This window comes from Cetorhinus maximus, chromosome 1 (assembly GCF_964194155.1).
Source record: "Cetorhinus maximus chromosome 1, sCetMax3.hap1.1, whole genome shotgun sequence".
Lineage (NCBI taxonomy): Eukaryota > Metazoa > Chordata > Chondrichthyes > Lamniformes > Cetorhinidae > Cetorhinus > Cetorhinus maximus.
This window is the reverse complement of record NC_135879.1, coordinates 111,964,288-111,982,314: the sequence shown is the minus strand read 5'-3', so window position 1 is coordinate 111,982,314 and position 18,027 is coordinate 111,964,288. Positions and strand designations below refer to the sequence as shown.

The following is an 18,027-nucleotide window of genomic DNA, read 5'->3' as shown; positions in this document are numbered from 1 at the left end:
TATGTGACATCCAGACACGCTGGCTTCCACCCCGCCCCAACACGAGGCGTGTTACAAACCATGTGCACGCATAATTAATCCAGTGGGGAGCGGATGATTGCGCGTAATGGCCTGCCCCGCTCATCGGCGGGGAACGCTCTGGGTTCCTGCTCCTGCCACCAAACTTATGTCATGAGGGGAAAATTCTGTCCAATGATTTTAAAAAGAAAGTTATTTTGTCCATGCATCTCATGTATACATTGAACGTTACACATTGATCAGGAATTTACATGGTAGCGGTGGCCCCACCCACAGGCTTGAAAATTGGAAACAACCCTTCCTCCATTGTTCATAGGAGCCCTGACTGAATTTACCATCCCTCAGGCAATTAACTGCCTGCAGTCGGGGCTTCTGTCCTTTAAGGGGTAGGTCCTGCCCCTAAGACTTGTCAGCCAATCGGATGGCTGGCAGCTCTCCAGTTCCAGCAGTGCTACTGAAGTCGGTGGCCACTGCTAGAATGGCAATAGGCCTACAGTAGCATCCATGGGGGAAGTCCTGGAATTTAGATAAGTTAGGCTGTGCTCGCCGGGGTCAGTCAGGCAGGCGCCGGTGAGTAGGTGGGGTTGTTGGCCTTGGGAGCAAAGGGAGACTCTTTCAGAAGGGGCAGTTTTTGCTGCCAGGGAGACCTCCCTGGGCCACAGTGTGCCTGATTAGAAAAGGCATCCCCCTCACTGAGCCCACACGGATGCTGTCTCTCCATGTTATGAAGTAACTGCCCATCACTGGTAAATTAATTGGCCTAAGGGTGGGAGGGCCATGCGCCACCAACCCCGCCACTTATAAAATGCTAGTGGTGGCAGGAAGATGACGGGAACACCACTCATTGCCATCCCACCCGATTTTACCCCCAACCCTGCCTCCCAGCGCACTCCATGGGGCCCAGTAAATGCCCCACCATTATTTCAATAAATATGATCAAAGTTGTGGAAACAAATGATCTTTTCCGGGGGAAAAAATTCAAAAGCAGATAATTTATGTTAAATCAACATATAGTGCTTTGGTTAGACCATACTTAGAGCATTGCACACAGTTTTCCTGATCTCCATATTACAAAAGGACCTAGAAGCACTGGGGAAAGTACAAAAACAATTGTAAAGATAAAACCAGAACATAGAGGGCTCTCTAGAAAAGAGAAGGCTGAGAGGTGACCTGCTAGTCGTTGATAAAGTTATGAAGGGTTTCAATAGGGTGGACAGAGAGAGGATGGCTAGGGTTTGGCGAACTGATGGAAGTCTTGCCAACCGGTCAGTTCCAATGGGAAGGCTTGATGGAATGAAGTGCCTTTCAGGCAATTAACGGACCTCCCTCAGGCCTTCCCCGCAACTGAGGTGCCCAGTGGCAGAAGTCCTCGCCTAATGAGAGCTGCTGGCCAATCAGAGGCTCCTCATGCCGCCAGCTGGAGCAGTGGAAACTGGCTGCAATGCAATCACCAGAGGCCCAGGATTGCTGTGGGATCCCCGGTCAAAGGTGAGTGAAGGCAGGGTGAGGATCATGGGGTGGGGGGTCGTGAGTGGGGGATGGCTGCGGGGGAGGGTGTGAGGAGGTTGGAGGCAAGGGCAGGAGTTGGCTTTCAGCGGCCACCATTTTCCCAATGCTGGGTCCTTCGATCAGGCACAATGTGTCTGATAGCGAGGGTCCCCCATGGAGGTTGCTAGCAAACCTGAAGGTGTGAGAAAGCCATGTGGCCCCCATTTAGTCCATGAACCACCGCTAAACTGTGATGGGCTCAGGGATAATGGGTGTCAATTGGCTCATTAATACGCCTAATTGACATCCCCACCCCTAGGTGGCCGGGAATGCCATGTCAGCTCCTTCTGCCATTCAACTTAGCAGGAGATGTTTTGTCACTGCTGGGAGACTAACACAGAGCCTCTCCCACAATTAAGTGGGCTCACCACCATATTTTTCACTGCAACAGGTTGCATTTAATCAAGCCCAATGTTTCCATTTGTCGGGGAGTTCAAAATCAGGGGCTTAAACATAAGATAGTCATTAAAAAAAATCCAAGGAATTCAAAAGAAACTTCTTCATCCAGAGACTGGTGAGAAAGGGGAACTCACTACCAAATGAAATGGTATAGATACATTTAATGGGAAGCTACATAAGTAAATGAGGGAGAAAGAAATAGAATAATATGTTGATAGGGGGAGATGTAAGGTGGGGAGAGACTCATGTAGAGAAGTAGTACCGGCACAGACCAATTTGGCAGAATGTCCTTTTCCTGATCTGTAAAATTATATGTAAATTATAAAAGGCAACAAAATAGGATAAGGTTCCATGAATTAGTCATAAATATTTGAAATAAGCAGGAACTCTAAGGAGTAGAAATTGTTATACATTGTTGCACCATGTTTTAAGTCCGAAACATGGGCATATCGAGCAGTTGCTAAATTCGTCAATGCGATTATTTTTGGAACCCCCAAAGGCCTCTTAAGACAGGTATTAGACAGCTTCCGTGTGAAAAAAGGACCTGGTGCCTGTCTTAGCCCTCCCAAAATTGGTTGGGAATGAGCAGAGCAGGAGTTCGATCTGCTCTAGTCAGGATTATGCAGCGGCCCCTGCAGTTGTCAATGAAAACGAGTCAGGCCAATTTCCACCCCAAGGTGTCTCTCTCTCTCATAATGAAGTGTGTAATTGTACAATTTCTAGATTCTTCCTTTTGTTCAAGTTAACAGAAGAATTACATGGTGACCAAGACATGACAGATTAATCATCCAGCAAATGATCATTCCACGTACTTGAATCCCTTGACAGTCATGATACATTTGGAGTCGTGTTGACAGGCATTCAGCTCCGGGGCACAGAAGTCCAGTTTCTCTTCACATAGCTCACCTATGACAGAACAAGAAAAGGCTAAAGGTTTATCCCCTGTTGCAGCAATGAGACTTGAACTAAACGATAAAATAATGAAAGAGGGATCTGAATTATTGCTTGGAAACTATGAACTCTAAATCTTAACAGAAAAACACTGAGACATTCTCCATCATTCTTAAAAGCTGCTGATGGAGTTAACATGATGAATGGTTTCATTACACAGAGCTAAATAGTGAATGTTTTTCTTTGTTGATCTTCCCTAGGTGTTTCCTAAAAGCATTGTGTTATTCAATCCTGTGAAAAGGATAGATTGCACCAAAACCAGAAAATGCCTGTAATCCCTATTGATGGGACGGAGGCACAAAACGCACTTGAGCTGCTAAATATGATTATTTTCTGCAAACCAATTTCTTTGCATCTTTAAATCTGATAAATGCAAAAAATTAACAGCATAAGGTTTTTTTAATGTTTACACCAGCTTGTTGATTTTTATTGTAAATGGTTAAGTTTATCATGAAGCTACTGTTGGGTTCTTATGGCACAGAAAGAAATCCACCATTATATATTTAACAGCTTTATTCTTATTGCTATTTATTTTTAAAACGGATCTTTCTCTGTTGAACAAAGAAAATTAAGATGGCTGTCACAAGTCACCTGAACAAGGGTTGATCCTCTGTCTGGGATCTACCCCCAGGGGTTTCAAGGACAAAATAATTATTTTCTCAGTTTCTGGAATGTCACACCTCGTTATGTCTAGAGAGCTACTAACAGACTCACCTCACACCTGGGACTGTTCAGGCCAATTTCAAAGGGAGCTATGAGGATATCATTTACATTTGATAAGCCAACCTTGCTAGCAGAGTCAGTGGGTCTGCTGAAACAATGGCTTCACAAACGCCAGACCCTCAACATAACTGGCACATCTTTCAACAACTAATGACTGAGACATTATCTATCCTCAAGTCAAAGCCAATTCCAGATGCTGGATAAACATCACTTTTGAAGTCATTGTGGAGAAGGAAAGCCTTATGACCCAAGCCTCTGGCCTTTTGGATAGTTTAATATTACATCTTTGGCCTTTGCTACCAGATTGCTGTTTTAACATTAACTGGACAGAACTCCAGCAGCGAGGCTGAGTCAACAATCTCAATTCTACAAAGCCTGCTTGATTTTTAAATGTCTCTGATCAATGCCTGCCAAGTGGTCGAAAACCCCCTTATGCAGCAGCGTAGTTTGTTTCAAGGATTTTCATATTGATCAACCAACCAGAAACACATCAGAATGGAATGCCACCACAAAGGAAACACCCTATGGACTCTGGAACCCATGTGATGCAATATTCATTTTTCTGTGGTCTTTATACTGTAAAACTCCTTTTTTCTGTCCCCTTTTACTGTGTGAATGAGCAGAGTGGGAAGTGGCGAACACTCCTTTTTATCTTTGTATTTTGAATGTGTAAAATAAACTAACCTGAGTTAATCCTAACTTGAGTTTGCTGTGGACAAATTCAAAACAACTTCTGCTAACGGACACGTGGTAAGAGGAAATCAGTGCAATTTGAATTATCTGCCTCCTGTCCATAACACTACAGATTCAGTTTGATCAACACACACAGAGGCATTTAGCTCTCCTCATATTCTTTGTCATCCTCTTGACACAAACTATGTGCTTACACTGCCGAATTGGCTTTATATAGAAAGCCTGCAAAACTCTTCCAAACGTATCTAACAACATCTTATTCAATGTTGCATGTTAAATCCATATTCCGTTCACTCAGGTCATGTTCAGATGATCTATGAAGGTCGCAGGTAAAGGGATGTTGAGTGATTATTCCATTTATGCCATTGTTAAACATTTCTCTTTCCAAGTGACTCTTACGAACTAAAATCTTGCTGATACAAAGCAACAGACTGAGAAGTCCCCAACTGCCCCCTCACACATGCATAGTCTGATATTTGGAGGTAAATTTAAAGCACATATTATGGCTAGAGCATAGTATTACAAAAAAGTACTCAATTTTGCTGCCCAGCCAGTGTAGTGGGTGAAAGCATTGTCAATTCACCTTTGGGACGAGCTATCCTGCCCAACCCAGGCTGGTAGAAGAGTAGCAAAGAGACTCATTCTATTCCAAAGTGAGATGAATTTGTGAACATAACCTTTAGTGGGCAACAGTTTATACTACAAAACTTGTCATAATTTAGCACTAATTGCATGAAATTGCTTCTGTGGGACTGGAAATTGTGTATTAGTGTGGTATGAGGTGGTTTTCTGATGCTTGTGTTAAGGTATGTCGAGCTAGAGTACTCTGCGTCACTCTGCATCCCGCCATGTTAAACCTAACCTGGGAGAATTTGAAACAGATACTGGATTTAGATGGTGGAGAGAAATATAGTATTGATTACAACTGATCATTTTCATCTTGATGAGCACAGGAAAGAGCTGGAGACCAAATATCCATAGGCGTTTTAGTGCGCTGTCACTGTAATTCCTGCAGGAATGTGTCAAAAGACATGAAAACACCTGGCATAAACTGCAATTTTAATGAGTCTTGTAAAGGTGGAACCAACACCTGTCCCTTGCAAGGTCAGTGGTATAAAGGGGCAAAGCAAGAGATTACCTGCATCAAGTATTCCCATGACCCCAGCCCTCAAATGGGGTCTAGTAGAAGGCAAGGATACACATGGGACATCAGCTACCTCTATGGTGGAAGTGAGCTCACCTGGGAGTACAGGCCAGAATCAAACTGATGCACTTAATGTTTTTTTTTCAGAGCAGCTCTCTTCCTAAGGAAGCACTGCAGCAAAATCAAGAAATATTTGGGCGGAAGAAGCCTGACACCTCCATCCATCCATCCTGGCCAGTACCTAGACTCCAACATCACAATTTGCAGTCTTTTGTACAAGGTGGGGGCTTCAGACAGGCTTCTAGTAATGCAGGCAACTGCTGGGATATTCAAATTAGGTGACCTCCCCAAACCTTGCATACTCCAATAGGGCATGATCCCGGTGTCATTTTCGAGATCCCTGGTCGGCAGATTTTTTGGGTTCTGATCTTTCTTCCAGATTTCAAAGGCGTCTTATTCCTGTGAGAGACACTAACAGGCTGCTGCAGTACACATTTCTGCCATCACATAAATACATTGTTCCAACATCTGTAACACAGCACACTCTTAATCTTACCAATGAGATGTGGGAAATAACTGACAAAAGAAACACTGCCATTTGAAGAATTTCTAATCTATACCTACCCATACTAATGGTTTATGAGCAAAAAAAACTAATACATTTATCATGAAAGCAGCAAGATACATCTAATTTATTGCTGACACACAATTTAAAATCGTTTTGTTCTATGTTTGAATGGAAAGAAAAAATGACCAATAGTTAAAAATATAGCTACATGTTTCACTTGTTTTCTACACCACCAATGCAACATTATTAAGTTCTGTGGTGCGGATACGCTTTAAAGGTGGGCAGCAAAAGAGTGGAATTTCTCTTGGTGATCACTGTTTTAGGAAGAAAGTCAGCATGTGCATAAAATGGGAAATGTTTTGTACACAATCTGAAGTAAAATTATCCAGAAAAGTTTCCCTTGAAGTCACTGCCTAAGCACACCAATTTTAATGCAAATCCAGCGTGATTATTTCACCTGTGTTGCCAATACAAGTAGAGGGTTTAATGTTGGCACTGACATTAGAAACAGATTCGCCATTACACAATCAAGGATGATGTCCTGTAATGGCTTTTGTGGCTCATTATTCTACATTCAGTTTTTATTCCCTGTTAAGTTGATGGAACAAGACCACCCACATCATTCAAACAGTCAAGTTTTGATTCCTCCACCTCTCTTTCTGTCTGTTGACTAGAAGGATCCTAACTGGAATGAGTCAGAGCATTCTCACCTACTTCAGAAACTGCCCACAATTCAGCAGTCTCACTCAACAGATGATCCGGGGTGCAAAGTAGAAAAATTCACTCTGGTGCAGCAGAGGATGTTTTTCTGAGATTGGGGTTGAGGCATCTTTTGCAGAAGGGTTGGGGAAAGCTCTGATACTGACTCTGGGATCCATTTCCAAGCACTGATAATCCTTATACTCTTGATTAGCACAAAAACTTAACTCAAAAAAATATGAATTGATCAGATAAAAGAAGTTGGAGAAGATACTGCAGTCAGGACAAATGACGTTGAATGTTTATCTGCAGCTCAAATTATCTGCATGTGGGGAAACATCGCTGCATGCAACTAAGGAAAATAACAACTGGAATCATGCAGGTGACGACAATCCATCAGGTGCAGATTACTTCAGTGTTCAAACAGCATCATGCAATGTAAAATTATTGTTCTAAAAGGTAGCATCTGGCATTAAATGTTAAATATAAGTGGAACCACATACTGAAAAAAACACAATTTATTTAAATGCTTCCTGAGCTTGGCATTTAGGGTACACCATATTGAAAATTAATCTGTGTGCAGTTACTGAAAACTGCCTTTGAAACAGAATCTGACCTATGTGCATCCCTATTTAGTGCATCATATTGAAGACAGGCAATGTGCTGAACATAAGGAGCACAGCTCTTACCAGAGGCATTGGTTTAACCTGCAAACAGAAGAATTGGGCAAATAGGGTCAGCATGTTTTCAGCACATGTGGGTATAGAAGGAAGCCCATGATCCCATTCTACCTGTATGAAAGAATAGATTGTTCTTTTAACTACTTGCTCTGTCTATTTTTAGGATAAATGCAAGGGTTAAGTCCAACTTTATTCTCAACTAGATTAATGCACAGATTATCATCTCTACAATACTGTAGTGTCACATAAACTGTAAAGATATTTGCTGACTGATTTAGATTCAGCTCTGTAATAATGAACATTAGGGATATCATGTATATTTTAGCTGCTTACCCTCGAGACACATTTTATGCTGTTTATTGCCATCTTACCTCATTTCTTATGTGGATGCTGTCATTATGTCATTTCTCTTGTTTGTTCTTTATTTTAGTCTGGATGGCTAATATGTTATACGTTCTACTTCTGTCTAATTCCTGGTGAATGTCCAATAATTGCATTATTTATCTTACTTGGTTACGTTTTGTTTTGCCAGAAGTGGGGTGTAATAATCTACATTAAACGATCAGTAAGCGACACAGGATCGAGCGCAAACAGGCCCCATTAAGCAGCACCACTCCCTATAATTATAGATAAGGAATGAAATAGGCCACCCTCAATAACAAATGCCACATGCCAATGCTGCAGATATATCACAATTGAATCGTATCCATCTATTCAGCTGATGCAATACATAGCATGTAATAAAGAGCTAGTTGAATTGGGGCTGGTACGAGTATGATAAAGCACAATTATGCTTCTGTGTAAGGTAGTAGTGATGCAATTTTTAAACAGCAGATGATTTTTGGGCACATCATGAGGATGAGATCCAGTTATTTTTCAAAGCTGAAGATTTGATGAAGAAGGGTTGAATTGATATCCTCACCTACCTCACCATAATTTCAAAATAAGAAGGGAAAATGACAATAGTGTCAGGAGGTGGGGGTGGAAATCATGCACCTCATTTCCAAGGAACAAGCAGGTGACAGGAAGAAGAAAAAAATGATCCGAGTCTAACAGCTCGTGGGAAAGAGAAAAGGGGAGAAACAGACTGCGACTGACCTTTTTCCACCTCATTCAGATTAGCAGCTTGCAGTGACAAGAGATAGAAGAAACAAGAGATTTTCTGAGTTTATTCTTTTTAAATACACTGGAACAATATAATGCAGCAGAAAAAAATAGCAGCTTAGTCACTATCTGAGGCTTTCATTCATCCCTTTTTATTTCTATTTTCCTGTTTGATTTCTCTGCCTTTTCTTTAACATTTTTTTTTTATCAGAGCTGCACCCTCTCTCAGGGTCACAGACTCTCCTGTATTTCACAGTGGCCCTAAACCCATGAAGTAATTGTCATGGTGCAGTTCATTAACTCTTTTGTTGTTTCTTCATTTTGAATCCATTTCTCACCCCAATTTTCTCCCCTTTTTTCCTGATAGCACAGATTGTTGCTTGGATATGGCTTGTGGGATTGGTTGCCCTACAGTACCCTGGCCAAGTGACCATTTGCCATATGTGTACCTGAGCAATGAGTGTCAGTAGGATATCTGACTGTGAAGGCCGTCACATTTGAGCCTGACCCTGTTATCCCCTGATATCCACATGCATGCGCTTTTCACAAGGTTTCTCTAGATCTAGAGCAGGAGCTTTAGATGATTTTCCTCTCCCTTGCTTGATGGAACTGAGATGAACTGCAAAAACACAACTGCCTTTTGGCTGAAATTGGATAACTCAGCACAGACCAAGAATCTGAACTGAGATTTTCCTGACCTGTATGTACTTAGTAACACACTGGGATGTGCATCTTCCCACTAAATTATTGGGAGAGCTGACTTTCCTTATTCTAATGACTGGCTTATGGGGCACAACTGTAGGAGCAGTCTAATCATTCTTCACTTAACAAGGTTGTAGAATACATTGGCAAACTCTAAAATCTCACTTCTGAATAAACCTAGTCATTCAGAGTTTGTAGCAAGTGTATTTAAATGGTGCTGGCAAATTATGGTACAGGCCAGTAAACAAAAGTAACAGGTTTAATTAGTGGCAGACATTGGTGATTTGGCTTTCTCTAGTTTCATGTGTTCACCAGATGTCAGGAAATTCCACAATTAGTTACTATTTCTTTGTCTGTTGGAAAAATCCCTAGTGTTGCAAGTATGAGTTGACAAAAACATACAGAACAGGTTCAAGCTACTCACCATTGACTAAGTAGCAGTGACACTATCAGCAATGTTCTTGGACTTAGTGTTAATGGTTGTCAAGCAATAATCAGTACAAGCTTGCTACTCTCCCCCTTTCCACAATAATGTGCACTGCTGATTGCACAGCAACATTCTACCAAATGACCAACAATTATTGTAGCTGCAACTCCATTGGGTTGAACAACAAAACTTGTTTTAATGTAATGAAAAGAGCCTTAAGGCATTTCACAAGAGTTGTAACAGACAATATTTGTCATGAGGCACAGAAAGAAATATAAACAGTTGACCAAAAGCTGGTCAAACAGGTAGGTTTTAAAGAGCAATCTAAATGAGAAGAAAGTGGCAGTGATTGAAAGGTTTAGGCAGGGAGTTGCAAGTCTTAGAATGTTGGCAGCAAAAGGCGCTGCCACCAATGGTGGAGTGATTAAAATCGAGGATGTGTGAGGGGTCAGAGTTGAAGGAATGCAGAGATCATGAGGAAGGATACTGAAGCAGTGAAGGGTGAGACCATAGAGGGATTTGTACATAAGGATAAGAATTTTTAAATTGAAGTGCTGTCAGGCAGGGAGCCAATGTAAGCCAGCAAGTGCAGGATGATGGGTGAACAGGGCTTGGAGCTAGGATACAAAGAACAGGATTTTGGGTGAGCTCGTTTATGGGAGCGAGGTCAGGGGTGGAAGGTGGGAGGTTGGCCAGTAGAGCACTGAAATAGTCGAGTCTGAAGGTAACAAAGACACGGCTGAGGGTTTCAGCAGAAGCTAAGTTGAGGCATGCAGACAACATTCTGGAGGTGTAAGTAGGCTAAGTTGGTAAGGGAGAGGGTATGGGGTTGGAGGCTTAGCACAAAGTCAAATAAGATGCTGAGATTGCAAACAACCCAATTCAACCTTAGACGTTGGCTAGGGAGGGGTAATGGAGCCGGTGGCTAGGTAACAGAGCTTGTAGCATCAGATTGAATTATAGCATTTAATAGCAATAAATAATAAATTCTGACTTTGGCTGATAGTAATTGAAATTAGAAATGAAAATTTGACAAGATGTTTAACAGCCAGCTAAATCAGTATAGTCCATTTTACATTATGAAATTACTCTCACCAATGGGAGGAACATAAGAACGTAAGAAGCAGGAGTTGAAATAGACCATTCAGCCCTTTGAGACTATTCCACCATTCAATAAGAACACGGCTGATTTAACTAAACTCAACAACAAGCAACCAAGCTGTGCACATCATGTTTGATATGTAGCCCCCTTAAAGGGACCTGATCTTCACAAAGAGGTGTTTAGCAAAAGTTTTTTCCTTGTTGACAGATACACAATAACATAAATGTTCTCACACGCTTCATTGCATCAGATGCATATGATGTCTCTTCTCGATTGATTAAAGTTGTACCAAAATTTCATCATGCACCTTTAGGTGCTACTGGTGCCTGTGTTCCTCAGGTGCTATAAATGAACTTCCCTCACTGGATGACACGGGGTCAGCTCAGCTACCTTATTTTCTGGTGTTACATTGCTCATGATATCCTGAAAAGGCCAGGGACAGAATATCAGACCTATCAACGAAGGGCTAGCACATGTCTGATAATATGAGTTTCTGGCATGGGGTGGATGGGGTGGGGGGCTCTGCAAGTGGAAAATGGGATACTCAGTAGCCATTTTTATTTCTTTTATTGAAATCGATCTTGCCTTCTATGGTGCCCCAGCCACATTATTTGGAAGCTAATTTATGGGATTTGCCTGCCTTTGGTACTAACTGCTCCAAAGTGTGCAGGGTCAGGGGAAAGTTACCTTCTTTATATAATCTAGGCATTAGCGGCACACCCTGGGTGCCTCCTATGGGGCTAAGGCAGAAAATCCTGTGTGACATGCCGACTCTGGGGTGGTGGGGGGGTGGGGTGTGAATCCCAGCTCTCTCTGGAAAATGTTCTCAGTACCCTATTGGTCCTTTACATAGGGAGTCAAAAAGTATTCTAAATATTGTTAAAAATTTCTCAATCCTTGATCCCAGGAAGGCCCCTGTACATTCACCTGCAGGATGGTATGCCACCCCTTGCTTGGCCTATTGCTGTTGAGTCAGGTTGAGGACAAGGAAGCTGCCAGCCTGTGATTTTCCTTCTTGGCCATGCTCCCTCTAACTTAAGTGCTCTTCTTTGGGGTTGCAACAGGCTTTGTTCCAAACAAGGCTCAGCAGAAACTGTGGAGAAGGCTGGAGTCCTACATATTTATGTCCTGGCGTATTTCTAGTTATTCTGGATTTATGGCAGAAATGGCCCAAGAGTGCCTTGGATTTTTGGCTCCAGGGCCTGGGACCAGTGTGGAGGGTGTCATGGGTATTTGCAGTTACAATCTCACTGCTGGATTATGCTTTTTAATATAGCATTAGTATGAAAACTTTGAATTTTATCATAATTGAATGTATTTGCACCAGAGATTTAAAATAATTGCTTGGTAGTATAGAAATTAAATAATTGCCGAAAGGAGAGACTTGTTGCCAAAGTTTTTTTATCTTGCATGCATCAGGACAAACACAAGAATGCTAAATTGCAAATGTTTACAACAATTTATATTACAAGAGAAAAGCATGTTGATGGGTTGGCAAATGGACTCTGATTAGTTGAGGCGTTGCCCTGGAGGAAGCAATGGAGAACTAGAGACTCCCCAAGCTCCTGGATAATTCAATGAGGGTGCAAGTCTTGAACTTTTGATTGAGTATGAATGTATGTAGCTTCTATCAAATGTTAATGAGCTTACATTATGAGTTTGATTCATTATCTTAAGTTGGTGGCTGGTGCGGCTATTAGCGCACTCAGGATTGTTCAACAAATGCTGCCCAATCGCGGAATCATACCTAACAGCAGTCTTGTTTTGGGTTTTGCAAGTGCAGGCTGGTCGAATACAGTCTGTACTCTGCCTATTATGAACAACTGAAGGATTATGTTGATCGAACAGCACGTTCCTTCAGTTGTTCGTAATAGGCAGAGTACAGACTGTACTCAACCAGCCTGCACTTGCAAAAACCAAAATAACAAGTCTACTGTTAGATGTCATTCTGTGCTTGGATAGCAATTGCAGGACAATCCTGAGTGCGCTAATAGTTATACAAACAAAAAATCTAAGATAATCAGCTGAGCTCGTAATGTGGCTCATTTATGCTTGCTAGAAGTGACATACATTCATACACAGGGACTTTTTTCTCTGCTAATAAAAAGAATACATTCTTTTTTTGAATTACCCAGGAGCTTGGGGAGCCTATAGTTCCCCATTGCTTTCTTCATGGCAACGTCTCAGCCAATCAGAGTCGATTTGCCGACCAACCAGCATCCTTTTCTCCTGTAGTATAAATTGTTGAGATCTTTTAAGGTTTGGCATTCTTGCATTTCTACCAATTAATGCAAGGCAAGAAGCTTTGGCAACATGTCTTGCTTTTCAGCAAAATTTACAATAGCTTCAATAGCTACAATAGACCTGCACGAATGAATATTTAAGACAAATCTGGAAGTAACATAACTGCTAATGTAGAAAAAGATGTTTTTACAATGTATCTCAACACTGCTCAGTTCCAATTTACTGTTTCATTTGGTGCATTGTAAGCAATAAAACATTTTTATTATTCCAGTGTAGAATACAAAACAGAAATCCTGACTTTAAACACCTGAAATTGGGGCAAATCTTAAAATTTCCATCACTAAGCACACCTTTGGGAATGCTCTACTGTGAAATAAAGCAGGCAGCATTTCAGATCATACATGCTGTCAGCTCTATCCCTCTCAATCCGCCATAAATCTGTGGTAGGTTTCTTGTGCTTATAGGAAACTGGTTCACAGCATTCCAAAGAAAATACACAGTGGAACAAAGCAACACAGAGTCCTGACAGTAAAGCCTTTGTTCCTCTGTTTTTGTTTGTGGTTAGTGCATGTGGCACAACTACCTAGTTTGTTGGCATCATCCTTTACTTTATCGGATTATTTCATACTGTGCATCTTCAGTGGTAGAAGCCATCCAGACATCTGCCTCTCAACTCTCCAGATGGCTCTGGCTCTATAAAGTCATGTTAAAAAAAACTTACGTTGTAGTGGTAAACCAATGGACTAAATTGCAACATTTCTTTCCCAAACTACTACTTGTTAGACTGATGCCAGTTTTAATAAGTTCCTATTCAAATAACAAAGCAGGCAGAATACAAATGGAACAAGGAACTAGGACACAGCTTACAAAAGATTTTAAAGTACATTCAAAAGAAAATACCACACAATGTAAAATTACTACCTTCAGGTTTAATCATCTGTCAAATACCTCAACACTTAGGAATTTAAAATCTAGAAATTACCGTTTGCAATATCAGTGTCTGAACACTTTGTCTATTATCCTAAAAGGAACGTTTTACATTCACATGTTAGCATTGCAAATAATAATTTTAGATGTAAGTTTTACTGCATTCATGTTATTTTACAAACTAATACATAATATTCTGGCATACACACATGTTCCATTCTGTGTTTTAAGTGTGTTATACAGTCTAGGAATGTTCTAGGTTAAATCTCTGGTCTAGGTTAAATTAGTTGATCTCAGCTGGGGTGGTGATAGACAAAGCTGCTACAACTGGCCTCACATGAAGAATATCCAGTGGTTGAATTAATGGAGGGTTGCCACAGTTTGTGGAACCATATCCCGGCATGAGTCAGTGCCTTCAGGAAAGAATAGGTAAGGGGAGAAAATCAGAGTGCAAAAATGTGAGGAAAAAATATTAAAAAATAGCCATTTAACAACTTCTTATTGCACAACAAGCAGTCCACGTTTAAACAAGGAAGATGCTGGCTCATTTTAATATAATTTGTTACTGAACAGAAGAAGAAATGCTGAAAACTTTCTCATTACACTTTTCACACCAAAAGAAGCAGATAATCTCACTCTTGTCTCTTTAATATGCATATATTGTTAGTTTTGGTAATAATGAGATTGCCACCACCTCCTAATTCCCTTACCTGTATATTCAGGTGGACAGAGGCAAGTGTAGTTATTGATCCCATCAATGCAGGTGGAATTATTTTCACAATCGTTGTCCTCACAGTCATCAATATTTATTGCGCAGACCTCACCTTCAAAACCATCAGCACATGAGCACCTGCGGGAACAGGACAACTGACATTCAAACATGCAAAAGTACTAAATGGAAAGTAAGTGCAAACAGCTCAAAGCTGTTTGAATTAACCAGGAAGGCTTGTGCATATTAATATTTTCTGTGCACTCACTTTACTACAATAATAAATCTTCCAGATTAATGGTCATCCAGTTAATGCAGACACAGGTAAGTGACTTCACTTCAAGACTGTGTCAATCCTTGACCTGACCTTTTAAAGGGGGTGTCTAACCATCAGTCAGTCAGCCTGTCACTTGGCTGGTTACAGATATCATAGAATTTCATCATTTTGGTCTCCCCTCTACCCTCAGTGACGTCTTGATTTAGGTCTACCTGTACCCAGACCCATCACTTAAGCTTGACATTTCATGTGGCTTTCCTATCAGGGACCCATTCCATCAGCTTCTGAGGTTCTATTTGATGCGATTGCCTTGACAAAAAATTGAAATTGGTATAAGACTTTTCTTGTCTTTCTAATGAAATTTGGCTACTATATTTTAAGAAGTGAGTGCTGCTAATATCATAGGTGAGAACTGACTCAGAGGAGTTACTGAATGAGGGAGTGAGGTACGGATATTGTGGGTTATCTGCAGTGCCTTAGGGAATCTATTTTCTTACCTAATGTAAATTAGTGAATTTCCCCTGCACTGCCAGGATCAGCAACTCGTCCAAACTAGTGCCTCCAATAATATAACCAGCATTTACTATTTAATTAAAGCTGTTGCAGGATGTTTGGTGGTGTAGCATGCCGCCCCACATCAAAGCATTACATCACAAAATGGTGGGACATCGATTTATTTCCATGACCCATGCAACTTTGAGGAAGAGCCAAGTAAAGGTCAATCACTTCCCCATAGGGAAACACAGATGTCAGTTTATCATAGGTCACACTTTCAGGGCAACTGATTTTACAACAGAAGCCTTGCCAAAAAAAGCTGTAAGTTTGAATTCTCCTTGGAGATAGTTTCACCACCGCAGAGGGAGCTCTAATCACCACTCTAACATCACCAAAGTTATTTTGTTTTAAATTCAGTGAAGGTTTCTCATGGGCTGATTTCCCACAAGATGTGTTAGAGTGGTGCCCAGCACTGGATCCTCTCCCACCAATAGAGGATTCCGCAAGTCTTCCACTACCTTGGCAGGGTCTACCACAACCTCTAATGGTCTCGAGGCTCAGCGATGGCAGAAGTAAAATGAGGGATATTAGACAGGAAACAGGGCCGCATTTACTCACCATTATTTACATGTAGCAGGGTGATCGGGGATTGTGTAATCTGTAGTTGGGCATGGGGGGAAGGTGAGGGGGGAGGGTGGAAAATTCAGGCACGCTTCCCACTCCAATTTCCATCCCTATTCTGCTCAATTTCAGATAGCACAGCAGAGGAAGTTCCAGTCCAAAGCAAATGAAAGGAGGGCTTCTCACCTTTACTGGGAAAGACGTTCAAAAAATAACCAAACAAGGCTTGGCATTCACCAGTGATTCACTTGCTAAAGTAACTGCAACTGAACCATAAAGAGGAGGCACAAGCTCCAATTTTAAGCTTATGCTGATTTAATTAATCTCAGGCAGAATGGTGATGAAGGTGCAGACCTTGTGCCATAGAGTTCCTGCTCCTGTCCTATACTTAAGCATGGATGCCCTTTCAGCAGATGCTACAGATTTACAACTGGCTATCTGCTTACCCAGTGTAATCAATTCCACAAAAGTCTTTGCCAGGTATACACATGCCAATGTGCATGAGATGGTATAAACCCATGCAAATAAGTTGACCATACAACCTATGTTTGATCAGTTATTTTGATCAGTTATGTCAACTGAACACCTGTTATTCAAGCATAACCAATTGAAAAACCTACCCTACTGTTTTAGTGGAATCAAATAAAAAGGACTGTTGTAAATCTCGCCTGTAAGCACCATTTAGCATTACAAAAGATAAGACAAACCTATTCCTCAGTAGGACAAGCCCTTAATTGAAAATACATCTTAATGTAAATTTTCACTCTTTCTAGCAGAACAACTCATTAAATAGTTTGGCACATTTAGTATCGGTAATGAAATAACTGCACACAAATCAATAGCTACATAAAAACATCCTGCTGCAAAAACTGTAGTTGATTTTTCTTTCCACAGGAATAAAAAACATCTTTATTGTCGTAATGATGTATGCAATATGAAGCTGCACATATACTTAACAACCTTGATGAATTAATTGCCATTCTCATGTGAAATTATTAAACTACGCTAATAGAGAGCACTGCTTCATAATTTATGAGCATGCAGCTGCACTCATTTTAAGCTTTTATTTATCTGTGAAGCTCAGAGGATATTTATCTGCTCTGATGCAGCAGTTTGAGAATGACTTTCTCATTTTCTGTTTCACTGCAATAACATTCTATCAATTTGCAACCAACTGTGGCAGAACACATTTGATAAGGAATACTGCATGTCATTGCACTCGTCAACTGTGAGCATGCACCCTGTGCAGAGCCATCAGGTAAACAAATGGTTTAAAACCATTGAAAAATCAATTTGATTAAGGAGTGGTTGCACTCAGGCTAAGCAGTGACCATCACTTGCACTGTGCACAGATATTTCACTGTAGGGAAAATTGGAGCCCTTCTTTAGTGTGGTGGTCCTCCTCTTGGTCACAGAGATGTACTTCCCAGCCTCAGAGTTATTTCATCTTTCATGGGTTTCCTGGCTTCCATGACCAATGGAGTAGTGCTGCTGACAGTACCTTTGTTATCAACTTGAATATAATTATTCAATATTTTTATCATATTTAGTGCCTACACAATTTCTAGGCAGTTTAATTTTACATTTGCATCAATGGCCATGAATTTCGGACATTTTCATATTATTTTAACATGTCCACCTACCTAAGGGCAGAGGCCTGGTAAGTGACTCATCACCTCTCATGGAGCAGTGAAGGTGGCAGGAACAATGTAAAGTTGGTGAAGCAAGTTCTGAAGCATTTTGCAGCCCACATCTACTGGAGTGACACAGCTTCTCGCTATAACTCCAGTGGATAATCAACCCAAATGCATACAGTGCTATTTTATAATTATTCATTAGTTAATAACTAAAATGTTCTTCTCTGTGTCCTGTCTTCAAAAATCAATGAAAATGAATCAGTACTGGAGGACAGAAATCTGAATCTTCAATTGATTAATGGCACACACACAATCTGGTAATGGTTAAACAGTTAAACACTTCCAAAAATGCTAGAATA

General features: G+C 40.9%; 1 protein-coding gene across 3 annotated transcripts in view; it reads right to left on the bottom strand.

Annotated features, from left to right (window-relative positions):
- The window catches only part of slit2 (slit homolog 2 (Drosophila)), a 513,947-nt gene that overhangs the window by 36,547 nt on the left and 459,373 nt on the right, over positions 1–18,027 (bottom strand). For all 3 annotated transcript variants that reach the window (XM_078545575.1, XM_078545584.1, XM_078545594.1), the window contains 2 exons: positions 14,640–14,779; positions 2,778–2,871 (listed from right to left, as the gene is read on the bottom strand). In XM_078545575.1, the coding sequence (XP_078401701.1) occupies positions 2,778–2,871; positions 14,640–14,779 (234 nt within the window). The remainder of the gene's footprint in view (positions 1–2,777; positions 2,872–14,639; positions 14,780–18,027) is intronic.